General features: G+C 42.2%; 1 protein-coding gene across 2 annotated transcripts; it reads right to left on the reverse strand.

The window, feature by feature from the left end:
- Nucleotides 1-6,398: 6,398 nt before the first annotated feature.
- RND3 (Rho family GTPase 3) lies at nucleotides 6,399-26,290 on the reverse strand. 2 transcript variants are annotated; one of them, XM_036857503.1, is made up of 5 exons: nucleotides 25,893-26,288; nucleotides 25,319-25,406; nucleotides 13,199-13,308; nucleotides 10,076-10,210; nucleotides 6,399-8,442 (listed from the first exon to the last, which is right to left on the reverse strand). In XM_036857503.1, exons 1-5 carry the CDS (start codon nucleotides 26,040-26,042, stop codon nucleotides 8,191-8,193), a joined length of 735 nt encoding a protein of 244 aa, XP_036713398.1. In that variant the 5' UTR covers nucleotides 26,043-26,288; the 3' UTR covers nucleotides 6,399-8,190. The 2 variants fall into 2 exon arrangements, with proteins under 2 accessions (XP_036713398.1, XP_036713399.1); XM_036857504.1 differs by lacking the exon at nucleotides 10,076-10,210 and having other exon boundaries at nucleotides 6,407-8,442; nucleotides 25,893-26,290.
- Nucleotides 26,291-27,032: the final 742 nt, after the last annotated feature.

A 27,032-nucleotide genomic window follows, 5' to 3' on the forward strand; every position in this document is an offset into this window, starting at 1 on the left:
AATGGGTCCATGAACTGTGAGAGTCATTGATTTAGGAGAATTTTAAAAAGATCCTTAGCACTGTAAAGGACCACAGGAGGGGAGGGAACCAGTGGCTGGGAAGAGAGAAAATGTCCTAAAAAATGAGACTCAATGGATGAGCCGGGAGCAACGGGGGCCGGACCTTATAAGCTATGTAAAGATGGCAGAATATGATCATAAAAGTAATGGGGAGCCACAGTTTCAAGCTGATTTCTGTTGTTTCACCAGGGAGGGTAGCAGGCATTGTATTCTATCCATCCCTTCTTCTCCTATAGCTTCCTTTGCTCTCCATTAAACTAGATATAGTAGAAATAAAAATAAATTAAAATGATACTTTCTCCTATCCCAGTTTTATGAGAAACGACACAATTGATAAGTTTAGAGGGGGAGGTTTGATTGGAATAGACCCATGTTTAAATTATCACCGAAAGGATTTCTAATTGTGGGCAGCCCTTCAATGGAGTAACACATACAAAAAAGCAGAGATCTGGGGTCTGCTGTCTAGAAGCTTACTATGTACTACTCTGCCTGTGGTCTCTTACGAACTACTATTATTTCTCTACCTTTCTTCAACCTATTTTGTGTCGTTAGGGAACTGGAAATCCAACCCAATTTTTCTCTTGAGTGATGTCAAGAGATGCCAAGGAAATTGGCAACATTCTATCCAGAAAGCTATTTTCTTCCCACCTTGGCAGGACATCAGAGAGTGACAAAAGTAGCCATGATATGAAAGGGCCACCTAAGTGTTGGTTCCCCTTGGCTGACAGCTTCGTTTCAGAATCTTGCTTTGCCAACCATATCCCAACCCGTGCAGCTGGAAGATTTACTTCAATAAATCTAGATAATTCTTTAAGAATAGAGGCAACCTATTCCTTTTCTTCCAGACACCCATTTCTTTATAATTAAGTCAACATTATAGGTATTTCCCACCATCTTCCATTTAAAGCTGTGGAGAGAATGAGTAACTCCTGCCTAAGGTGGGTTTAACAGATCCTGGGGTGAGCATTTTGAGAGTCTCATACAGAAAAATGGCTTGGTATGAGAAGGAAAGATGGCACTTTCATTATCCCTTATTATGGACTTAAGGATTTGGATTTGGATTTGAACTGCTGAATTCTGTTCTTTAGGACAGCTCAGCTGTTACCGCTGTTCTGCTCTTGAAGTTAATTGGTCCTACCATATATATCAGTATTCCTCTTTGTCTAGAGACACACTCACACCATAGTGCTTATGTCTTTATTAAGAAAACATGTCACTCCTTTTGTTATTGATTATGAAAAAGAAATACCCTTTATCTTCTGCACATGAGATCAGGAGAACACCTGAGCCTTCTCCCTTTTAATTTCAGGAAAAGTATGAGTTTGCATTTGGAGGACAAATAGAGACATTGCCTTCACCGACAGAACTGGACAGGTTGTTGCTCTCCATCGAGTTACAGAGGGAAAAAATAGCAACCATTTGCAATGTGATCTCTCCTTTTTTGTCCTCTAATACTTCTCAGACTCTGTCTTTGAGATTTAGGACGTGAGCAGAGGACTTCAGTAACAATAATAATTACAGAGAGAGGAGAAGACTGTTTATACTTCCCCAAAGTTACTTATCACTCTGAATTGTGGTTTTATTTGTCTTTGACTTTCTCACCCATTAGACAGGCATTCATAAGGACAAGGACAGGGTCTAATTCACCCTTCTCTATGCCCAGCACAGAACTCAGTGTCTGACACATGGAAAGTACTCAAAAATTATTTGCTGACTACATCAATGACTGGGTCCACAGAAGCAAAGGGCATCACTTAAACAATGATCTCCATTGTATTTTTTTTCACTCTCGGAGAAGTTCTGTTGCATTTGCCAGCAGCGCCACAAGTGGATTTGGAAGAAACCATATACTCTAGTTCAACCAAATGGGAGATTCACAGTGGCTGGACCTCCTCATGCAATGGTCTGCTCACCGGTCAAGGTCTGGGAGAACAGCCACTCAGGAGGCCCACTGGTCTCTGCCATTAGCCTCCTTCTAGAGACCTCAGGCAAGTCCCTGAGTGTAGCTGGTCTTCCATTTCTCTTGTTTGTAGACCAGAGGAGTTGGACACAGGAACTTCTAACCTGGAGAGCACAGATTCACAGATGAATACCATGGCAAGCCTGCGAGCTTCCTGAGATTGTGTGTGACATGTTATGGTTTTATGGATATGTGTACTTACACATTTTTTTGAGAGAAAGGGTTGATAGCGTTCATCAAGTTTTTTTTAAGAAAAATAACTTTTAAAAAAGGTTAATTCAAAAAAAATAAAATTTAAAAAAAGGTTAAGAAACTCCTGAATAGCTAACTTTTGATATCCTTTTCCCCTATACAATTTCTATACTTCTAAGAAAACTTCTAAAATTCCTTCAGCCACAGCATTTTCTTCCCCCTCTGATTGTTCATTTGTCCCTAATCGTTCACTGCCTCATGATACTTTAACTATCTACGTATGTCCAGGTTAAACTTCATCTACATTGTTTGAATCTGGAGCTCAGTCTTTCATTTCTCCAAATGCCCACAATAAATGGTGATTGAAAATTTTTGTAGATTTATTTTACCCCAGAAAATAACTGACTGTTTCCCCTCAAATCCTCTATGTCTTCCAGGATCAGGGCTATAAATATCATCATCCAAAAGGAGTTCAAGAGAGAGTAGAGGGATCATTCGCTAAGACCGTCCACATAAGAGGCTAGAGGGGTGAGATGCCTAGTCCAGGAACTTCTGGAGACACTGAGTGAAGAGAGAGTGAAGATGTCTGACACTCACTAGGAATGGCAGGTAGGCAATTCCTAAAAGGAGTAGTTTGGGTCTGTGGTAGCCACTCCACAAGCCAAGGCCATCGCCTCATCATCTAAAGAAGTCAAATATAAGGCATGAAGGAAGAGGACAGTTTTGGTTAGCCTACCTGTATCAGTTTCCTATCGCTTCTGTAACAAATTGCCACAGACTTAGTGGCTTAAAACAACATAGATTTATTATCTTATAGTTCTTGAGGTGAGAAGTCTAAAATAGGTCTTCAGGGCTGCATTCCTTCTGGAGGCTCCAGGGAAGAATCCCTTACCTTGACCCTTCCAGCTTCCAGAGGCTAACTACATCCTTTGGCTAATGGCCCACTTCCTCTGTGTTCAAGGCCAGCAGCACAACATCTTCAAATCTCTTGCTCTGTCCCTCTGCTGAGTCTTTCATCATGTTGCCACTGTCTGACTCTGAGTCCTCCTGCATCCCTCTCACAAGGATTAGTAATTACCTGGGGCCCACCTGGATAAGCTAAAACAATCTCCCCATCTCAAGATCTTTAACCTATCATAAAGGCAAAGTCCCTTTGATAAGGTACCAGATAAGGTAACATTCACAGTTACTGGAGATTAAGAGGCAGGCTTGCTTGGTGAGCCATTATTTAGCCCATCATTATACCTTATGTTTGCTTGCATCTATTTATTTATTATGCTACAGCTTTGTAGGAAGGGTCATGTTCACGGATATTATATGCAAAGGGAAATTACTTGGCTAAGTACATGAACAAGCAGTAAGAAAAGAGGGAAGAACTATGTGCATGGAGCTGAAGGGAACCTAAAATTTTTAACAAAGGAACCTAAGGAATGAAGGAGTCTTCTCTCATCAGCAATTTGCCATATCTTCCACTTCTATATCGTTCATGTGGAAGACTGGTAAATTGGGAGGATTTAGAAATAATATTTATAGTATTGTATTATATATATATATTTTTTAATTAATTAATTTATTTTTGGCTGCATTGGGTCCTTGATTCTGCATGCAGACTCTCTCCAGTTGTGGTGAGCCGGGGCCACCCTTCGCTGCGGTGCGTGGGATTCTTATTGCGGTGGCTTCTCTTGCTGAGGAGCACACACTCTAGGCGCGCGGGCCTCAGCAGTTGTGGCACGCGGGCTCAGTAGCTGTGGCTCGTAGGCTCTAGAGCGCAGGCTCAGCAGTTGTGGCGCACAGGCTCAGCCGCTCCACGGCATGTGGGATCCTCCCGGACCAGGGCTCGAACCCGTGTCCCCTGCATTGGCAGGTGGATTCCTAACCACTGCGCCACCAGGGAAGTCCCTATATTATATACTATAATAATATTATAATACAGTTGACCTTTGAACAGCGTGGAGGTTGGAGCTCCCATCCTTGGTGCAGTTGAAAAATCAAATACAACTCATAGTTGGCTCTCAACATCCACGGCTCCCCCGTATCTGTGGTTCCATATCCTTGGATTCAACCAACCATGGATTGTGTAGTAATGTAGTCCCCTATTGGACTTCTAACCAAGCACAAAGATCTGAAGTCCTTATACAAATTCTACGTTGATGATGGGCATCCATCATTCACATTCACATTGCTCTTCCATAGTCACCATAAATGGACCTCAGCCATTAGGATGCACTTGAAAATTCCTTTTGCACCATCATATCATAGCATTATAAGTGTGGTGTAACATGTGGCTATTTCATTGGTACCTGGCTACATGTTGGAATGTTTTCCACCAGCCAGTATCTATGACTCAGTTAATATCCATGGAGGTCACACCTGGACATGGTACATCATGGTTTACTTGTGACTGTCTCTCTCTAATCTATTATGAACTCCCTGGGACAGAGATTTTGCTTTGGTCATGATTATGGGCCAAGCCTAGAAACAAGGCAGGCAAATAGTAGGCAGTCAATAAATATGTGGTCAATGGAAGGACAAAAATAAAAACTAGGAGATTTAGAACAGAATGCTAATGTCAAAATAACCCATAAAAAAGGACATGCAGCTTTAAGAGTTTCAGGAGTCATAACGGATGAGGCGATTCTTTTTTTATTCCTTCTAATACAAAATAACTCCCTGGGTTATTTCTAAAATTGCAATTAAGGTACATTTAGAAATAACCAGAATCTTCTAAGCAACTATTCCTGTTCCTGAAAAAGATTAATAGAAGAGAGACACAATTAAACTCTTACTCAGAATTTGAAAATCACTTTTTGGTATTTAAGGAGGCATTAATCATGATCATTAATCAATAGAAAAGAATGTTCACAGAATGCTTAGAAGAAATGTTTGCTGAAGCAAAATGTCAGAGGAGAAAAGGAAGGCATACATGCCTAGGGCTGAAGACCAACTTTTTTCTTTTTGGTTTAACAAATTAAAGCTGCTGGAAAAGAACAATTCACCAGAGGGAAACATTACTGTACAACCTATAAAATACCACCAAGGTCAGCAGAAACCAGCTGTTGGGTTTTTTCTCCTGTGTCGGTCATTGTTGAGAAACGAGTTTCTTGCAAGCCTGATTTAGATATTATGCCTAAGAAGTTACTCAACACCAAAGATTAAGAAAGTACTTTTATTTCCTTTACTACATGCCGACAAGAATGAGTTATAAATATTTTCGGTAATTCTGTGCTTTTTAAAATTTTTTATAAGACTCTCCGTAACGTCAATGCTCTTTAACTCATTCACTTGTGCTAGATCCTCGGTTTTCCCTCTGCTTTGTGTTTCCGAGAATTATTCCCAAGCAAGTCACTGTACCTCAGACTTTGAAAGCCATTTTAAAAAAAGCATGGATGCAGTTTTTATATGAAGGGACTTAGCTGTGTAGAAGTAGCTGAGTTTTTCTAAATAGCTGTGAGATACTCCACGTGGAGTATCTTTGGACATTTCTGTAAAACTTGCATGTAAGAGTCTTAGCTAAAGACAGGGTTTATGGGCACCCAGGCCTCTCTTGATCCTAAGCTATTCCATGCTGACTTTATAGCGTTCAGGTCACTGGGGAGGCCTGTATTGTGTTGTCCTGTGTTATTTAGAGATGCTGCTACAATAAACAAGGTCATTTTTGCTTTCCTCTTTTTTTTTTGTGCTGCTTTCCCTTAATTGTTGCAATAGCCGGGTCCTGGGTCACCTATACAGTAGGCTTCTGCGAACAACAGCACGTGTTGCAAGGTGGATGCTGGTTTAGGAAGTGTAGCTTGGGGCTCCAGTGGGCAGAGTAGCAAACTAGGCTCATTATCAGAATTAAACCTGTGACCTGAGACTGCATCATACTGTTTTATTACTAAAGTGTTGAAGGAAAGTTCCACATCTCCTACGAATTAATCCTAGGCAGTGTCATGGCTCTTTTCTGTTTATGGTCAAATCACTTAGTCTAATTACACTCCATTTCTTTCTTGGGACCTGAAATCATCATGAAAACCTTTTATATACACAGATTTATCTTCCCCTAAGAAACTCTGACTTCTGCCAGAAATCAAAAAATTCCAAGGCCTACTCATCCAGGAAATGTTAGGTCAGATCTTGCAATCACCTCTATTAAAGAAAACTAAACAGCTACATCAGGAAGTAGGTAATAAAAGGCAGATCACATTTAGACAAAGACATGGTTACTTTTTTATTTGAAGAAAAAAAAGTATGTTTTAATAAATACTGCAGAAACATTGACCAAACAAACATACAAAGTGACTTCAACATTTAAAAAACTGCAACGAAAGTTCTGCTTTATAACAGTTATAACTTATTTTCTTTTTACAATATTTAAATACAGAAAGCACTTGCCAGCTATTTCGTAATACTGCCCAAAGCATAATGCTGCATCAATCAAAGCATAGCATGTTGGTAAAATGTCTGTATTTCGTGGGAAATGACTGGAATGGTATTTTCTTGCAGAGACAAAACAAAGTGCTCGTAAGACACAGACTGAATGTTGTAATTACCTTAATCTCCTCTCCTGCCACAACTGAATGGGAGCACAGCTTCAACACTTCAAAAATGAAGCTTTATCATTGGAAAGAAAGCTCGTTTTCAACAAGCGCCAACAATAAAAAGGTCAGATCTGGTTTCTTCTCTGAAAGAAGCTCTAAAAGTAACTGGTCAAAAAATACCTGTAAACTATTTTAAATGCTGACTCTTTTATGTAACGATAGAGATAAAGTATCAAACACGGGCCTTGGTGGAATCTGGTTAAGTGAGGTTTAGCAATCGCTCTCTAGAAATGCCCTAGGATAGTGTCAGGACTGACATTACGTAACTGTCCTCTAAGGATTCTCGAAAGCTTGGATCAGAGGGTCCTTCTGTATCATGTTCACTGAAAGAAAGTGAAATAGACTGATCATCAGATACTGCCAACTTCGGAGCTTCATCCCAAAAGAGGTTTTTTGCTTTGTACTTCTTTTGGTATCTTAATTCCAGACGGCTTAACTCACAAACTGTGCTTTCTGCTACTAACCTTCATTCGTTGTTATCTCTTCAGGTGAAAATAGTACCTACATTTTTTTCCCCCTTGGACCATTCCATGACGTCAAACCAAGACACCTTTTATTTGACTTTGCATTTTTATCAACGATGGCAAAAAAAAAAAAAAAAAAATCACACACTCTCTTTTCTAAACAGCACACAAAAATATCACATTGAGCAATTTACCACTTTTTAATGACAATCACAAGGATGAAAAGAACCATCAGACTGAATAAAAATTGACACTTTTTCTAGCTGACCTATTCGATCTTGGTAGTGCTGGTCTGCATATCTTGCAAGACTGCAAAAGCCTTTTTTGAGAACCATCTCGCTCAGCTATCTTCAGGATGGCAAGATTTCAAAGCCTCACCAACTTTTCCTCTGGATATCCCATGGGTCCTGATCCAATTTCCATTTTAATGATGAGCTAGGAGGAAATTAGATCACATCCTCTAGAAAACTAAATGCTAAGGTCACAGTGCCAGTTCCCCAATGAGGACGGTGTATTAATATATACTTTTTGTAAAGGAGATTAAAACACTTAAAAATTAAATCAAAGTAGAGATCCATGAATAGATTGTAACAAAGAAAACAAAAACGCAAGCACCATTCAGAGCGTGGTTTTTCTTCTTGGAGGTACTCGCATTCCTCCTCCTCAACCTCTAGCCCATCTGAATCTCTCTTTTTTGGCATATTTTTCAAGTCACACTTCAAAACTCTTCAATGAACTCACTTCTCATCGCTTGTTCTACATGCCGAACCTAAGGACAGGATTCCAAAAAGATGAGCATCCTTCCAAATGCCTCCTAAGCCTCCAGAATACGTGACTTTGGCTGTGCACTTTGCTCAGACTTCACCTTTTTTTTTGTTGTTGGTGGTGGTGTTTTCCACACTAGGTTTCCTTGTCCTCATTAAAGATAACCAGAGATTCACATCACAGTGCAACTCTTGGCTTTGTCCTTTCGTAAGTCCGTAGCCACTGCGGAGAGTTCTGGTCTGCTGGGCATGTGTGAAATCCGCTTTGTCGCCCTCTGCGATTTGTTCCGCTTAACGTTTTTATTTGTCTTGTTTACACATGCCAAGGTGGCCACATGAAAAATGTCTCTGACACTATTTTCTGACTGTAAAGCCGAGCATTCGATGTAAGTAGCTGCTCCGATCTGTTTGGCCATATTTGCCCCCTGAGAAGCAAAAAAACGGGCTGTGATCACCAATAAGTCTTCGGGGAAGTGTGTCTTCTAACACCACGAAATAATTGCATAGCAAAATATTTCTAATGTTAACTGAATTTTCTAAGTATTGACGAAAAACAATTTTTTACATTTGAACTGCCGTATTTATTATTTCATAAATATTTGCAGCCAAGACCCAATCCTAAGATGTCCAATTACCATCACTCAGTAGACACTGCTTGACTTCCCAGAGGTGCTAAAGGCTGATCTAATGTCATTGGGTCATCAATAAACAAGGGCCACGATCATGAAGTAGTTAGTATGGGTGATTCTAAGAATTACCCAGAGAATCTTACTATTGGAAGAGAGTAAAAAAGCTGAAGACCATGAATGTAAATGCTCTGGCAGGGTGATCTGGTCCCTTGAGCCTGTTCCAGCACCTCATGGGGCACTCAATTTCTCTTTTCTTGAGCGTAAATGGCACTCAAGACTAATAGACAAGCTGTACAAAAAACAGGGGTAAGAGAATTTAGAATCAATTTTGAAACGTATATGATTATGTCTTAGGGACAAAATGAATTGTGGAAAGGAATAATACTGTTCTAGCATCTACAACTTACTTAGGAGACACAAAATATGTAATTTCTAAATGTGGACCAGACAACCAGTGGACACAATAATAAGCATGTGTGCATCAAAATGACTTATTTAAATAGCCAGATTTTTGTTAATTGGAATGAAGGACAAAGAAGACCACAGTATGAATGGTCAAACGATGAATACAAAATAAAATTCTAGCTGTTTCAACATGAACTCTCTTTAGAATCTGGTTGTTAAGTTTTAAGAGAATGAACTTCTGAAACCAATTCTCCTCCTTTCTAAACGCTTGAGGGAAATGCGTGCAGAAATGATGAAACTCTAAAAGACAGTTTTCTGGAGTGCTCCATTTTACTGACAATGGCCTTTTTAAAGTATTGTATTGTGTTGCTGAGTGTAAAATAAGATTAACTTTAAGAGTAATACTTTAAGAGTATTACTGATTTTGACCACATTCTCTCTTAAATCTATTTCACTTTAAGCCCAGTGAGAGTTGCAGAGATACAGAGGGTTGACTATGAGCCACTGTTTCTGCACTCAAGTGATCAAATATCATGTGAGTCCCCTACCGAATGACAGAGCATTTCACATTTTAAAGGATTTTTTTTCCAAACGCGTCTTATATACACACACACACATGAATCCTTACACAGTCAACTGCTAAATAAATATTGGAAAGCTTTTTGAGAGAGTCCAGAATCAAAGTATCACCACAATTTCAGCCAAACCTTTTCCCAGATCACTTTGGTGCTCACTTGGCAGTTTTTACATTAATCTGAGCAATGGGCTTCCAGGAAGGGGCTGGGATAGTTGCTCTGAAGGCAGAGGCACAGAAACGCCAGCCCTTCTCATCTGTGTTTACAGATGGTCACGACCTGGACACATGGTGTTCATTCTGCATCTCAGGAAAAAAAGGGGCTAGCGCCTGGCCTTGACCCCTGGTTGAGTCTTTAGAAAAGCAGCTACTTTTCATTTTATTTACTATGAATGATGTTCCATTTCTGACATTCTAACATCTATGTGTGCCCACTGACTACATACGTACCTGGTCATAGGACACTGGGGTCTGCCTGTGGTTTGAGAGCTCTACTAATGTACTGACATCTGTCCGAAGATCAGATTTGCAGCCGACCAAGAGCATTTTGGTGTTGGGACAAAACTCCTGGATTTCACCTTTCCACTATGGGGGGGAAAAGAAGATGAAAAATTAACAAAGTGCTGGCATCCATAAAGTGGAAAACAAGTTCTCCACTGGCAGGCATTGGAAATGGGACTCAAAAAGGACATTTAAAAGAAATTGTCACTTCAGATGAAGAAGCAAACTTGCATTTATCTTCTACGTAGATATTAAATGTTACTGCTTTTTAAAGTGGATCCATTAGGGAACCATATTCTTCTTCTCTGTGACTCATTAACTGTCCCTACTGCAAGAGACTTGTTGGGTGTTGTGAGAAAGTAACTAAGGCAATTTCTTAATTATTGTGGTATCTCTGAAAGATAAAAGTGCCTTAAGAATAATTATACATTCTAACAAGTGACTACATCCTCGGATATGTTCAGCTGGTACTTCCCAGCATGGAAGACCGGGAATAAGGCAGAGCCAACACAAGCACAGATATACGTTCACTAATCCCACCTAGAAAGACTGAGCAGCCACCGTGTGCTGAAATCTCTATTGAGATTTCAGAGACTGGAGATAGAGTTAATTAATAGGACAGAATGTCCTGCCTTTAAGGAGCTTCCATTGGGGTGGCTGAATCAACAAAGACCATGACATTTGCAAAGGCCCATCTCAGGTTATCAGGGAGGCATCTGGTCCCATGGCTCATATGTCCTTGAGTTAGTCTTAGATTACGTAAGTTATTAATTTAGTCTACTTTGGCTAGTTGTTTCATGACCCAACAAGAACTCTTAGAACCTCCAGAAATGCCTGGCGGGGAATTCCAATTGTCCTCTTAAAGAGCAAATGCATGACTTTTTGTGGTTTCACTTCCTCAAGCTTGAGATGACCATCAGGGTGAGAGTCAGGAGTTCAGAGTGTTCACAGGAGAGCTCAGCTCAGGGGCCGAGATCGGGAATCTGCGCCTGCCTCTGCCTGCCCACATTCACAAATACGTATTCAGTGCTCTGCTAAATACTGTGGTGGTTACAGGGATGATTAAGATGTAGCTGAGTCTTCCAGAAAGGAATTCACAGGAGAGTGGGGGTGATGAAGTCATGTCTGTAATACTAGATAAAAGTGACATCCTGCAGGAGTAATTTAAAAGACCTCTAGAGGAGACATCTCCAGATCTAGAACTGTGGGCAATGAACTCTAGTCCAAAGTACACCCGTGGATTGAAGGGCATAATACATACTTTCCATAAGAGCCTAATTTATCCACCAACTCCTCCCTCCCGCCTTCCCCCTCCCTCTCCCACCCTCTCCCACCCTCCCTCCCCCTCCCTCTCCCACCCTCCCTCCCCTTCCCTCCCCCTCCCTCCCCCTCCCTCTCCCACCCTCCCTCCCTTCCTTCCTTCCAGCACTATTTAGAGGCATCTATCATGTGCTAGATGACACTGGATTAAGAACTAGAAGGTGAATTGAAAAAAAGAATAAGATCTCTCCAGCTCTAAGTCACTGTAACCTCTTTGATATTCAAGGACTTAAAGGATTCAATTAATCAAGACAAACCATAGCAGGGATTATCATGAGCCCTAAACTTCACACAAATGTAAAACACACTCATTAATATCTCTAAGGCCAAAGTCACTACACATTTGGTCTTAGCAGACAAAAGCAAAATAAAACAGGAGCAAGGTTTTTCATCATAAATTATGCATAACCCGATACTACATCAAGTAAGAACTCCAGTAAATAAGCAGTCTCTTTTATCTACAGACAAGCAAGAGACAAGTTGTTATGTTGTTCTTCAGCTGTGTGATGGCTCTGGCCTGCCCCGTGTCTAGCAATTATTCACAAGCACCGAAGGCAGGAAAGGTGTATTCCTGCCAGAATCTGACAGTCGCATTATTTGTGTTAGATACAAACATGACTCAAAATTGAAAGCTAAAAAGAGCCCTTAATCTTTTAAGAAATTCATATTTCATTGAACTAACTGTATTTGTCATGTTTAGTAAAGAGATGGGGTAGGGGGGATGATTAACCTTCAAATCCTAATTTCATAATGACACACAAGGCCAGCAGTCAAACATGATAGGGAAAAATAAACTAATAAAAACACAAAAAATACGAGGACACTGCCTTGCTCTTAAGCACATCCTCTGACTAAGCCTGAGTGCATGGAGAAGAAGGGGGCTCTAGGGAAGGTCTGATTCCGAAACCCCACAGCACTCAGGCCAGGACTGAGAAGTCAGCTAGAGGCTAATACACGCTGGTCCTTGGAGGGGCATATGCCTTTCTCTAACTACCTGGAGGCTTAGTCCTAGGTTGGCAGAGCCCAAGGAATTCTCCTCCCCCCACTCAGCCTCCCCAGGACCTGTGACCCACCTGCCATAGGGTGCCTTCCTCCCGACCTCCCCTGGGTTCCATCCAGAGCTTCCTCAGATTCCTTCCCCACCTACAGAACCTCACTACCTTTGCCTCCAGAAAGTAGCTATGTGATATCATCTGTGACATGTGTACACGACTGTGTTTACTAGTATCTGACATCACCTGGTCTAATGTCTGTAAACACACCCCTATTACTCCCCTATTTATTCTATTTCTGTTTCTAATAAATAACATCACTACTGAAATACAGCTTCTTTACTAAAACAGCTATTACTGCATTCATTTCAATCCCTGAATTGAGGTCAAAAGTAAACCTGTAAAGTAAAGCACAAGCTACAGGGTGAATGAAGGACGGAAAGAAAGAAGACACACTTAGCAGTAATGGAGTATCAGTATTTTTAGCTGCCCCACTGCCACCCAAAGGATCAACACAGAGGCTCTTAAAAGGGTATTTTGTTTCTTAAAATGAAATAAAATGTTAAGCAGGTTCATCATCAAAACTTGGGACACATAAGAGTGGAAACCCTGTTATAATGTGAGAGTGTCCTTTTCAGTGTTTTAGTTACAAGACATACAGCAGGTAATTAACTGCAGTGTTTGAGCTCCCAGCCAACCACATGTTTCTACTTTATATCTGGGCCAGTACTGATCTGTGTCATCACTCCCCAGCACTTGCCTTTTTCAGGACACTGTCCAGAGTCTCTGGTCTACTGATGTCAAAGCAAATCAGCACGGCATCTGAATCTGGGTAAGAGAGGGGCCGGACGTTGTCATAGTAAGGAGAACCTGAGAAGAAACAAAGAAACACAAGTTTTCAGATGAATATCCCCTTTGCCTGTCATGCATGAACTCTGCCCTTTTGAATTGAATCCTTGGATTGTCACATGGCTCCCATCTCCTCTAGTTCTTGGAAAAGAAAGCAAACAAAAGCCGAGTAGTACTATATTCATTTCTACTAGAAGACAAGGAAACCTCATTTGTATCTGACTTAAATTCGAGGGGAGGAGCCAGGATCTTATGTTGAAATCTGCACAGTTCAAAGAGTAGAGCCCAAAGGCACCTAGGTGAAGGGCAGAAGCATCTGGAACCAGATGGTCTGGAGTGCAAATCCACCTCCACCACTGCAAGACGGGGGCAGGTGGCTTCAGGTCTCTGTGCCTCCGATTCTTCACTCATGAAAGGAAGATAACAACAGTACCTACCTGGGATTCAATAAACCTGGGCAGTGCCTGTCACTTAGTAACGGATCAAGAAGTCTTAACTAAGGCTATGGCTGTGCTATTGCTATCGAAAGCTGAGTGGTAGCAAGCACAGTCACTGGAGCTACTTCTTGGGAAAGAGCCCGATATTCAAGATCACTCTGTTAGTACAATGGAGAATGGGGGAGGGAGGAAAAGGGTGGGTTCAGCCACACAAAGAGAACCATCATGAGCCACATCAGCACCACCCTATCTCCAAGTTACAAGTTTGTATAAGCCATGACCTTTGAGCTTGCTTACTTAAACTTATCCCCAAACTCTGTATTGACTCTCTTCCTGTTACAACCAAAAAATGTAATAAATGCCATACTGGATCCTGTCACTTTTTTACACTTTTCCATCTCTGGGAGTGACATCAAGGCATGATCCAAGGATCTGAGCCTGAGTTAAATACAGGGTTCCCTAAAGGTTCAAGTTACCAGCCAATTAATTTAACCACAGAACCCCCTCTGGTCGTTTAGGAAATTTCTTCTCTTCTTTTAAAAATCCCAAAGGATGGGCAATTGCATGAGGCCAGTTATTATAAAATGGTGTGCCTATAAAATTAAATAACAGCCTGCCATGCTATTTATTTTTTGAAAAATCATTTTCAGTATACTGACATTTCACAAGCACAACATGAAATCGTTTTACTAGGAATGTATACATATACGTATATATATATAATTTGACTCCAGAATAGAGAAAATCTAAGCCACCAGTCTTTTTGAAACCCAATTTCATTTTGACATCACCTTCCATTTCTAGCAGAAAAACATGACATGTTGTCCCCTGATAAATCAAAACCTCATAAGTCAAAGTCAGGGAAAGAGAAAGACTAAAGAAGCTTGTCAAATAATCCTTTATATTTCTATCAAAACAAAATTTTTCAGGAGGCTGCTCCTGAGATCTCAAAGTTACTGCCCGTAGTTAGGGTGAATCACCCTCTTTTCTCAGGATATTGTGGGTCCCTAGCATTCACTAAGCAACCCCAGGAATGCTGTGGCTCTTTCATCAGCTGCTTTAGGGATGGAAAGTGACAACTTCAAGCCAGGTGTGTCTACCAAGCCAGAAGGAAGCGAAATGTTCTAGGAATCAGGAAGAAAAGTGTGAATAAATATAGACCAACTAAGCCAGAATCTGTCCTGAGCTACAGCAGCTCCCTGCCCACATCTGGAATCAGGACCCTGATGGAGGAGAGACTGACAACAAAAAGATACTTTCCAAAAGCTTAAAGCGTTTAAAGTTAAAAAAAAAAAAAAAAAAAAGCCATTTAAAATAGTAAGGCCTATAAGAATAGGCTGTTTCTGAAAGCTTGTTTCTGAAAGGCTGTTTTCTGAAAATGACACACTATGGCTGCTGCCTTCTCAGCCACTCAAAAAAAAAAAAAAATCTGAGGTTACAAGAAAAATTCACAAATAGTTCATTAACGTCAACATTTTTGAGAGGATCAGAAATGAGATGGCTTATCACTCTACGTGGATACACTGGCATTTCCATATTTGTTCCGTGAAGTTCAGACTTTCTGAATTGCAGCTTCTGTTTCCGTGTCCAAAGTCTAACCTGGACACAGCTTCTGCTGTAATTATTGGGGAATCTCGTTTTCCAAACATGGAATCAGAAAATTCCAGATCATAGAGTGGAAATCCAAATACCAGACACATACATGAGGATTTCCTCTGCTCTTCCAAGTTAGCAGGAGATGACCTGACCCCAAATCTAGAAAGTCACAGTGTTCCAACAACTCAGGATGTCAGAAGCCTAACTAGGCTTCAGAGATCTCCCTTCTTGGAAATCACTCCCATTGGGAAGAAAACTATCTCGCCGTGGATACTTTCCAGTCTCCAGCAGACCTGAACTTTGGAGGACAGCCTTCTCCAGGTGCCTTATTCCTTCAGGACATAATCTGTGACTAAAATGAAAGTAAGTACAGATTGCTAATCTCTGATCTAAGACTACTCTACATAACAGTGAAAACCATCTTTTCCAGACACAAAATTAAGGAAAGACAGTTGGAGAATTACAAGGGTGCTAAAATAGAGTAATTAAAATTCGAACTACTGGGAAAATCCAGAGGAATGGTTTTAACTTCCAAGCCACCATGTGGCTGCAGAGAATACCCCTCCCTTTGTGTACTGGGCTTCTCTCCCTCTCCCATTTTATGGCCACAAAGGGGATGTGGCTTTGTCTTCAGCCCTCTGTCACTGCTGGAGACTCCTGCTTCCTAGAATCAAGGGAACTGCCTTCTGTACTTAGTGGGTGTACCCAAATATCTGCAAAATGTTAAGTATTGGCCTGACTTTAAAATGAAATGGAGTTTGCAACTGAAACCAAATTCTTATGGAGGTTTGATTCTGCTTTTGTTTTTATTTGGTTTAATGTTTTGAATGAAAATACATATTAAATATATATATATATTAAGGTTCATGAGAAATATGCCACCTTGCTTGTTGAGGTACATAGGTAATTTTTAAGAGCTTTAACAAGATCTAATTAGGAGTGATACTTTGATCTGTCCTATTACTTTTGCTAATGAACAGCGCTTTTAGATCCACAAGAGTGTCCAAAGGTAGTAATAAAACTGATCTCCACATTTATTAGTTATAAGCATAATTTGCTTAACCACTAACCACAAGAGTAATTTGTCATTAAACGTAACAAGACCACTTATTCATTATATTTTTTGATAGGGCATGGTTAAAACTTTGAATAGAAAAATCCATGGTCTGAATTTTTTCATAGTGAAAAAAGAAAACTGATAGAGAATGATAAAAGAACTGTCCTACCAGGAAGAATCTAACAATCATCAGCTAAGCACGACCTTCGGGCGGGGTGTGGGAGGGTGTGGGACCCGGGGGGAGGGTAAATCCAGTGTAACTTGCAAGTGTTTACTCTGCATTTAAGCGCTTGGAATTCTTGCCTATAAAGCCCAAGCTACCGCACAAAGCAAGGAAGAAAAGCAAAGCTTGAGGGTGCACGGTGTGATCACAGGCATGCGGGAGCTAACTCGTCAGCCAAGAAAAAATAAAGAGGAATTCCAGGAATGCCCCTATGAAGTGAGAAGCAATACAGGCAGGGAGAATTGACACCAAAGGAAGAAGCAGAAAGCAAGTCGATGAGACAGGAACAATACCTGCCCCTCACTCCTCCATCCCTCCAGAAAAGCCTTACAGCATTCTGTTAAGTCAAACAGTAAAATATTAACTTCTACAGATTTTTTTTTTAAAGATGCATGTGAAAAGCTTCCAAGGTAACTATAGAGCTAAACACAAGGCAAGAAAGAACACTGAATAATTGTGTATTATGTAGAAAAGAACTGAACTTTAACTGCAGTATATAGTAGGTACTGACATACATATAGTATGTACTCTAGTGCCCAAGAAAGTACTAGATCTAAAGTCAGTTAGTCTAGGTACTGAGCTTTGCTTGTCAAATAAAACTCTTTCTCACCATGTGGAATAGGCTTTCTTGCACATGGTAGTTCTCAGATGCAGCATTTCTCTTATACTTTGTGTAACTTTAAGCACCCAGCACTATTCCAAGGTCCTTTCTATTTAACCATCAGATCATCAAAAGGAAAATTTCAAAAAATTCCACACTGTAAAGAAATGATGACACCACATATGCAAAATGTGTGCTCCCAAACCCCACAAAGAACAAGCTTTGCTTGGGTGGAGACTGGAATAGTGCCATGTGAGGTTCTCTGAGTCCTTCGAGTTTGGCAAACATCAGCAAAGTTCCAAAAGGTTTCTGAAACTGTTCAGGTCTACCCATCTTTGTCTTCAAGATCATTAATTCTGGGTGAGAGCAGTCTTTCCAGCCCAAGAATGGTCACAAAGTGCCTCACCCAGAAACTACTTCTGCAGACACATACCTGTCCGCTTAAGTCATCTCTTCACAAAGACAGAACACACCATATATGTACATAATTAAATGTAAGAAGATTCATGCCCAAAAGGGAGGCTTTAGGGAACCTTTTGCAAAACGAGTTCGAACACTGGGAGGCTTTATAGGAGCTTGAGAACTGAAAACTTTAGTTGACTATTTCATAAATACAACTTCTTTTACTTGAACCTTAAATTGAACAACTTCTCTTTCTCCCATAAGAAATTCCTACCTAGAACAATAAAATCAGGGATACTGCATATTTTGGGGAGAGAAAATATGTTAACTTTTGGTATTTTTAGTGATCACCAAGAGAACACCTGTACCCAACAGCAGTTACCATGTGGATATCTGCCCAGTTATTACAAGATTCCATTTCGTCATGCCATCTCCACTCAGAGTGAAAGCTCCAAATCAGCAGTCATCTCAGGAATGTGAATCAAGTCCAGGCAGAACTCTGGGTCTGGCTCAATATAAGACTGTTGAACTCTTTTTCCAAGCAGTCTGCACTACAGGCACCAGGCCCTCAAATATGCAACAAGTATTGCCAGGAAGGATATTTTATTTGTTTCTTCTATAGGTTCAGCTTAACAGAAATTATAAACAGATTTTATGAAAATCTGGGGGCACTTCTCTGTTGCTATTAAGAAAAGAATCAATATTTTCAATTTCTGGGAACAATGCAGATACGTAGTTGTATAGAAAGTCAAAGAGGTAGAAATAAGACTACTTTTGAGCTTTAAATAAAGGTTTAGGGTTAAACTCCCAATCTTACTGAGATACTTTAAAAATATAAGAATCAAAACATTTTACTTAAAGTGGAACTACAGTAAGTCACAGAACCTTAGGGATAAGAGTAGATATGTATACATCTAAAAAAATTACATTATCATTCAGTAAGAACCCATGAGTGAATCTGCCCTGCCACGTACTATGTCATCAGGCTCATGTTTCAAAGCTAATGTGCACAACACCTGGTCGGACTTCTGAGGCAGCTTATGTTCATGCCAGTGAAATTTCTGTTATGTCAAGGGTGTCTCTGAGTAACGTTGGCAATATATTGTAACTGAGAAGAAATTTAAAGGGCATCAGAAAATGGTTGAGACACAAGTAATTCATTTGGCATGGACCACCAGACACCATGAGCTAGCTGGAGGAACTATTGGTCCTTGGTGTCACATCTACATGCAAAAGAACTGGATTAATGAGAAAACATCTGGTTATTTCAGGTGGCATCAGAATGATAAATCTGGATGCCTCACTGAAAATGTGCAACTTAGCAAGAAACTAGATTGGAAAAAACCCAGCACTAAATGGGGTTTAAACTAAAGAGAGACAGAGATCTAGACACAGATATAAACTTAGAAAGGGAATTTATATCTTCCTCCTTTTTTTGATCTATAGTTTCAACGGAAATCATTGCACAGTGGACAATTCTCCAAATGTAGTTTTATGTATTTCTTACTAGAAATCACTATCCAAACCCAGGGCTGTTTTGCCTTTAACCCACATCTCTTACAGAGTTTCAGGGTGAAAACTCAAGAGTTGAACCTGGCTTTGGAACTCTAAGCTCCTAGAGCTCATTACTACCTTATGATCTAACTGATTTTGTGCAATTTTGCCCTTGATATTCACAACACAAGCACCCATGCTTCTTTGGCTTCTTCATAAATTCTTGCCCTCCTCCTTTCTCTAACAAGGTTAAGTTAAAATTCTTCAACTTTCAGAATCTTGTTCTCCCTGATAGTCATTCAACGTAAGCATGTTTCCAAGTGGGAGGGATGTTAAAGAGTTCTTAAGAACTGAGTCACCTTCGAGAGATGAGGAAGAAATTGTGGTGGGTTTCGATGAGTCACAAGTCAGGGGGCTTGGGCTGGCCCTGCAGGCTTCAACAGTTTTTTGGATCTTCTTGCTAAGTGAATCCAGCTTTAGAACCTCCAGGCCCAGCCTCCTATAAACAAGTACTAGACAGTGAGTACCTTCAGGGCAGGCACTGTCCTAGCCAGGCTTGTCCCTGCTCCCACAGCCTTTAGCAGAGTTCATGCACACCGAATGCCCTAAAAAATGTTTACTGGTTTCAATCATTTCTATAAGTCTTGCCTTGATGTGTTAATTTACATCTTAAATCACAAAAAAGGGACCAGTGATCCTTTTGATGCTGCTTTTCTGGATTATTGACTAACCTCCACATTGCTGAAACATTTCCATCCCTGTTAAGAAATATTTCAAGAGTGCTTGTCACTGAGACTATTCTTCAAACCTGATGTATGATCTATAAATACAACAATATATTGATAGGTAGACTTATGGTTATAGAGGAGTTTGTCCTCAAAGTCAGGCCATGAGTAATTAAGATTTTCCTCTCTTCCCTAAGAATACTACATTCTCTGTTAATACTGCTAAAAACTAGTACAGGAAGTGCTAACTTTAGCACTCGTGGCCTAAAAGAACCTTGTATCAGGACAGGATTCAAAAGAGTGTTTATGAGGCAACAGCATAGTTATTGTGGGGGAATATTAGCAGCTGAATTGAGTATTTTAAAACTAACAATATGCCTTAAATAAAATGTGCATTAACTTGCCCTGGTTAAAAGCTGAAATGAATGATTATTACTCCCTAAATCACATGTGCTGAAATTATACTGCAATCAAATCACTTAGGAAAAGATATGGTGATCCTTGAATGACAAAGTTTCTATTATTAGTAGACACTGGCTTCATGCTACAAATTGCCTCTATGCTTGGCAAATCTGGCAGATTCTGAAGCACAAGACTACTTTGGTCTCACTTATCACTTCAAAATGTTGAAACCATTACCCATTGTTTTGCAGAAACTCACTGAGTGAATTTGAAAAATCAATAGGAGCATTTCTGCAACTTTTAATCAAAATGCTCATCTTATTATCAATGAAAGGGAATAGGAAATATTTCTCATTAAAATCAAGAAATCATAGACCTGTATCCAAAGACTACCTTTTAGAGGAGTCACAGTGCAGTTATTTATAAGAGGGTTTTGTTTCCTTTTTTTTTTTTAAATTTTTATTGGAGTGTAGTTGATTTATAATGCCGTGTTAGTTTCAGGTGTACAGCAAAGTGAACCAGTTGCATATATACATATACCCACTCTTTTAGATTCTTTTCCCATGTAGGCCATTACAGAGTATTGAGTAGAGTTCCCTGTGCTATACAGTAGGTCCTTGTTGATTATCTATTTTATATATAGTAGTGTGTATATGTCAATCCCAATCTCCCAATTTATCCCTCCCCATCCCACTTTCCCCCACGTAACCATAAGTTTGTTTTCTACATCTGTGACTCTATTTCTGTTTTGTAAATAAGTTCATTTGTACCATTTTTTTAGATTCCACACATACGTGATATCATATGATATTTGTCTATCTCTGTCTGACTTCACTCAGTATGACAATCTCTAGGTCCATCCATGTTGCTGCAAATGGCATTATTTCGTTCTTTTTTTATGGCTGAGTAATACTCCATTGTATACATGTACACCTTCTTTATCCATTCCTCTGTCGATGGACTCTTAGGTTGTTTCCATGTCCTGGCTATTGTAAACAGTGTTGCAATGAACATTGGGGTGCATGTATCTTTTCAAATTGTGTTTCCTTTTAGGGGGGCTGGAATAACTTTAAGCAGCCATAAGAAATCGACTGGCAAAGTGCCATTTGTGGCTGCTTCTTTAATTGGTGTGTGCCTTGGGGGCGGCGGGAAAAGTTTCCTGCCTAAGGATCTAGAAGATCTATCAGCATTAGGGATGCCTAACAAGGGAAATCCACAGCAATCAGATGCAAAGGGCACCTGCGTTCAAGAATCTGACAAAATTGGCTCATCATAGGTTGCATATGAGCTACACTAAGTGGGGAGAGCTTCCTTCCCCCCACTCTCTGTCTTACCTGGACTGTATGCGTCTTAGGGGCAGGACCATATTTTAATTAACTCTGTATCTCTAAGGCCTGAGAGAAGCCCTGCACATAGTAGATGCAGAAAGGAAGAGGGAAAGAGAGAGAGAAAAAATGAAACTATACATTACTGTGCCTCAGAAAGTAGGGAATGAATTATCTTTTCTCTTGGTGCAATGAGGTCCCACAAATTCTAATTCCACTTGATGTTCTTTCCTACACCCAAACTGGCAGAGTTCTGCCTGTGCATAATCGTATGCTGCTGGGGGGAAAAGGAGACCCCCTTATGAGAAGCTGTCCAAGTACAGAAACCGGATATGAGAACAGCTTCTATCTCCTAATGTCTGCTAGGAGGCTAAGCAGGATGTGAATGCCATTCAAAGGACAAAGTTTATGCCATCTCTCTCCCTATGTAGGAGAAGTTACATGCCTCATTTTCCCTCTAACTTTCACAAAGTTCTAGAAGGGGAAAAAAAAATCTGACATTTAGGACTTTAGACACTTGGCTTGGATCTTTTCTCCAGAGTTAAATTGATAGCAGTTGGAAAAAATAAATGTATCAAGAGGCATCAGGCACACACAATTATTTTCACAACCCAAACTAAACAAATGTCTTAGTGGGCAAAGAAAATGTCAAATGTTTGTCAAAAAATAATCCTGTTCAGAAATTTGCCATGAAAAGCTTGAGATGAAATGAAAAACGGTTAAAGATACTTGAAGTGATTAGTTGCTGATGCAACAGTTCTTGCTAGATGTATTTCACTCATGAATGATAAACCATTTTTGGTGGAAACAGTCTACTCCTAGAATCCAGGCAATGCTTCATGACTGTGTTTAATTAACTCACATTTCACCTCACAAACAACATAATGGGATTCTAAATAATTCCCTTATGCCTTTTTCCCATTATGTATAAAACTCAATCTAAATTTGAACTAAGATTTCATTACTGGATAATTTTGCTGTGTGATATTTTCTTAATCACAGTCTTTTCAAACCTTTATATTTTAGTTAAATATGCATAGGTTTTGTTTCATTAAACAAAAATAGAAGTGATTATTTCACCACAGACTTCATTTCAGGTGATTATCTTTAATTTGATGAAAGGCAATATTTATAAAGTTGCCATTCTTTGTGCACAGGTAATTCAGTGGTAATAAATGTCAGGGAATCTCATCTCCTTGGAAACGACGCATATGATTATTCATTTGTTCATTCAACAGATTTTATTGGGTGACTACTGTGTGCAAGGCACGATGCTATGTGTGCAGAGACCACAAACTGTAGTTTGGATTAAATACTTGAAAATATACGAAGTGATATTTATCTGCACATGTGAAGCAGAGCCTCCAACTATAAACTGCCCACATTTTGTTTTCTAGGCTTTGTTAAACATGTGCCTTTACTCTTCTTTAAAAAAAAAAAAAAAAAAAAGTCCATTTGGCTCTTTGGGCACCTAATTTAAAATCTCCATTGGTGGTCCTCTGACACTTGAAGCTTGAGAGGGGATGCACAACCCAATATTCCTATAAGCCCACCCATACCCCCTCCCTGCCCAAATGTGTCTCCTTCTTAAATCCACCAGAAAGCAGTGGCTCTGTTCAGAGCCTGGCTTGCTTTGTAGGTCGTGAAAACTGCAGGATGGGATGGCAGATCCACTGGGACTAAGAGCTGAAGCCAACCAACATCCCTGGAAACAAAAAGACTTGCCTGTCTGGTGATCTAAAGCCAAGAAGTATACAGCTGGGAGAGATCCTGCACATTATGTGGTTCTGTATCCTTTTTTTTTAGATGATGAAATGAGACTCAGGAAGGTTAGAGGATCTGCACACAGAAGTCTGTGGTAACCAGTAGCTAAGATCTAAACATAGCTTTGTATCAACGACTGGATCAGACTCACAGACCCCATATCTAAATAATTCTTATCACGCATTAGGTCCAAACAGGCTGGGGGAGGGGAGTGAGAATCGGTGTTAATTATTGGTACCATACCAGCTGTCCTGCCCACTAGGCGTAACAAATACCATGATATGTCTGGGAATTTGAGCCCATTAAGTACTAGGCTGTGTACAAATCTGATGATGGAAACTACTGAAATAAAATACTAGAATTCCGTCTATCACCACCTTCCCTATAGTTTCGAGAGTGTGTGCAATCCTCAGTACAAAACACGGTGAGGTCCCGGTTCTGCTACCCTTGGCGAGGCTCCAGGAGGAGCCTGACTCTCCAGGGAGAAAGAAAATCTGCATATCTTACGGCAGCCCTCAGAGCATCTGGCACCAACCATGAGAGGCGCTCGAGCGAGACTTCTCCCTTGCCTTTGTGCCCGCACTGCCTCCGGCGACCCTGTCAGTCAAGGTCTCTTCCTTGTGCTCTCTAATCCCCTGCGTCCCTCGGGGGCTCCCGAGGTTAAAGTCGAGGGCTGTGGGAAGCTCGCGCAGCCCAGAAGCACCTCCACGAGGCCACTCCCAGCTGAGCGCAGGTTCACCTCGCGGGCCTCCCCGCCCGGCAGCAAAGCCTGCGTGCTGGCACTTGCGTGCTCCTCCTCCCTACTTTCACCCGGGATTTGGCTCGGTTCACCCGCGGCAGCCCAGCTCCCTGCTAAACTTCCAGACCTAAGCTCAGGGGCCTTCACCCGGCCTTCCCACTGGCTCCTCCTCCTCCTCCAGAGGCTACGCCCTTCCTGGGAACTGCACTCCGCCGCCAGGCACCGCAGGCTGGGGCGGCGGGTGCCTGGGTTCCAGCCGGAGGTTCCCGGGGATGCTCCCGCCCCCACCGCGCCTGGCCCAGCCCGAACCCCTAACGGCCGCGCGGGGAAGCCTTCCCCTCCGCGGTGTAACCGGCCCTCCCTACCATCGCGCGCCAGGTTGGTGGGTGGGCGCGTGGGAAGGCGATAACCCGGCCTTGAACCCCAGACCCTTGAAAATAATTCACCATGCCAATAATTCAACTGGACGGGAAGGTCAAAGGCGAATAGGACGGCCCGCCTTGTAGACTGGAGGAGGGTGATGCAACGGGTCAGGAGGGAATGGCGTGGGCCGGGGGACACCAAGTGATCACGGGGGCGGGGGGGGCTCGGATCTGCCAGTCGGCACCGAGGCGGCGCGGGCGGCCGGCCGGCAGCTCGGAGAGGAGGCCCGGCGACCGCCCGCCGGGTGCTGCCCGCGCCGCCAGCGCATTCCGGTCAGTAGGCGTCACGAGCGCCAGGGCTGCTCGCGCTCACTTTACTCTCTCCCCAAGCGCGGAATCCGCCTGTAACTGCGTTGCTTTGGGGATTTTCTCCCACCTCCCACCACCCTCTCCGCGCTCCCCGCCTACCCACCAAGCAGCAGGTTAGATCCTGGAGGGGCGCACTCGCATCCGAGAGCCAGTTGATTCCAAGGCGGCACACGCATCCCCCCAACATTTGGCCTTCCCGGCCGCCCCGAGACGACTCGGGTACAGCTCCGCGGCCACCCGGCTACAAGCATTTTCTACCACTGGGTCACCCCTCGGGCAAAGAGCGCCCTTCTCTTCCCACGGCTTTCCCCCGACCCAGTGTCGTTCCCCCACCCCCACTCAGAAGGGACACAATTTTCACCCAGCAGGGAATCCCTCGTAAGAAGCAAAGTTAAAGGAGCCTGCGCAGAGCGAGCGCTGGTGGCGCGCTGGCCCGTGCTGAGAGCGTGCCAGGCGCGGAGTCCCGCTACCCGCCGCGCACCCCTGAGCGGCTGGAAACCCGCCCGAGCGCCACGCGGTCCGATGACTCTCTTACCCGAAGTGTCCCACAGGCTCAACTCTATTCTTTGTGTGTCGATTTCAAAACTGGCCGTGTAATTCTCAAACACCGTAGGGACGTAATTCTGGACAAGATGGACAGGGGGAAAAAAGAGGGCAAAGAGGTTATCTTAAAATGCACGACACCCCGCAGAACACCCTCTGATAATCGCCTCCTCACTCTCCAATGGAAAAACGAAACCCCAAAACCCGCACCCACCAGCTCTCACACTGAACACGCGGACCCTTTCCGAAACCCCTAACTTCCCTCTCGCCCCACCCGAATCCTCCAAGACCGGAGGATCCAAATCTCCCAACCCCAGATTCTGCACACAGGACCGAACAAGTTTCAGAAGCTAACAGCAGAATGTGCGGGCGCATCCCAACCCCTCAACGCTTCCAGCCCACTTTCCCTTTCCGGGCAGTCTAACCAGGGGGAAAGTAGTAAATGGTGAGAAAGACGGCTGAAAAAAAGAAAAACGGGTCAAGGGGGGAGAGTCAGGGGAAACCCACCTCGACGCGGGGATCCCCCGGGCCGCCCCCTCCTCGCAGCCCCGGCCGGCCACACTCACCTCGGGGAAGCAGTCTTTGGCGAAGACGTGCAGCAGCGCGGTTTTCCCACACTGACTGTCTCCCACCACTACTATCTTGCATTTCACGTTCTGATTAGGATCCATGATAGATTTACTGGATAATTTCTGGCTGGCTCTTCTCTCCTTCATTGATCTTGCCTTATTTTCTCTTGAAACAGAAATTTTCACTTAAGAGGAAAAAATATATATATTTCTCTTTCTATAAAAAGCAGATATATAAAAATAAATCGCAAGGCTGGTGGGAACCCCTGAAGCGCCGCGCAGACGAGGAGAGCTAGAGAAGCAGGCTCATTACTCTCCTCCGACAAGTTTTATGCCTGACTCCGCACGGCGCTTCCCAAGTCCAATTCCGATCCGACTGCTTTGTTTCACGCTCTCTGCGCGGCTTTATACGCCCAGCCTTCCAATCCTCTTTCTCAATGAGAGAAGGAAACTGATCCGCCTCCTCCCCTTTTATGGAGCCTGGGAGCGAGCGCCGTCTGGCTCCTCGCAGAACACGTAGACAATGCGCCCTCTAGGGTGACCATGCGGGATCGATTTCCAGACCAAGGCTCTGCGACGACTTGAAGACCCCAATGACGCTTTGCTGAAAGATGGGACTGTACAAGTCAAGGAGGAGGTGGGAAACTGAATTGTCTGTGCATATTGATTTTTATCAGAATTTCTTGAAAAAACGTTTTCATAGGGGCTGATCTACGGAAGCCTCATGAACATTTATGAAAGCAAAAACATTTCCTGCCCAACACAGAAGGGTGGGGAAGGGTTAAGTGGCTGTATTTTCTTAGAAAGTGTTTTGTATCAGGTATATAGGCCATGGAACAATAGCTAAGCCGGGTTACTTCCGATGCCGGAACTGGCTTGCCTGGGTCACAGCAATAGACTGGCTTCTGAAACCAGTGAGTTCCAGTGACTCAGGAGGAGAGAGAAAGGTTTTGAGGAGAGGGAAAGGGAGGTGGGAGGGGAGAAGAAAGAAAAGTGGAAGGTGCTCATAGCTGAGTGACCAAAGCCACTGGAAACTCAATCCTACTGCACTAGGGACCTACACACACAAGGTCAGCCATTGCCCCTGTCAGTGAGAAGAGGGGGTGGGAGGGATTCTGATCCTGACCTTTAATTCCT

The sequence above is a fragment of the Balaenoptera musculus genome, chromosome 7 (genome assembly GCF_009873245.2).
Source record: "Balaenoptera musculus isolate JJ_BM4_2016_0621 chromosome 7, mBalMus1.pri.v3, whole genome shotgun sequence".
NCBI classification, from domain to species: Eukaryota; Metazoa; Chordata; class Mammalia; order Artiodactyla; family Balaenopteridae; genus Balaenoptera; species Balaenoptera musculus.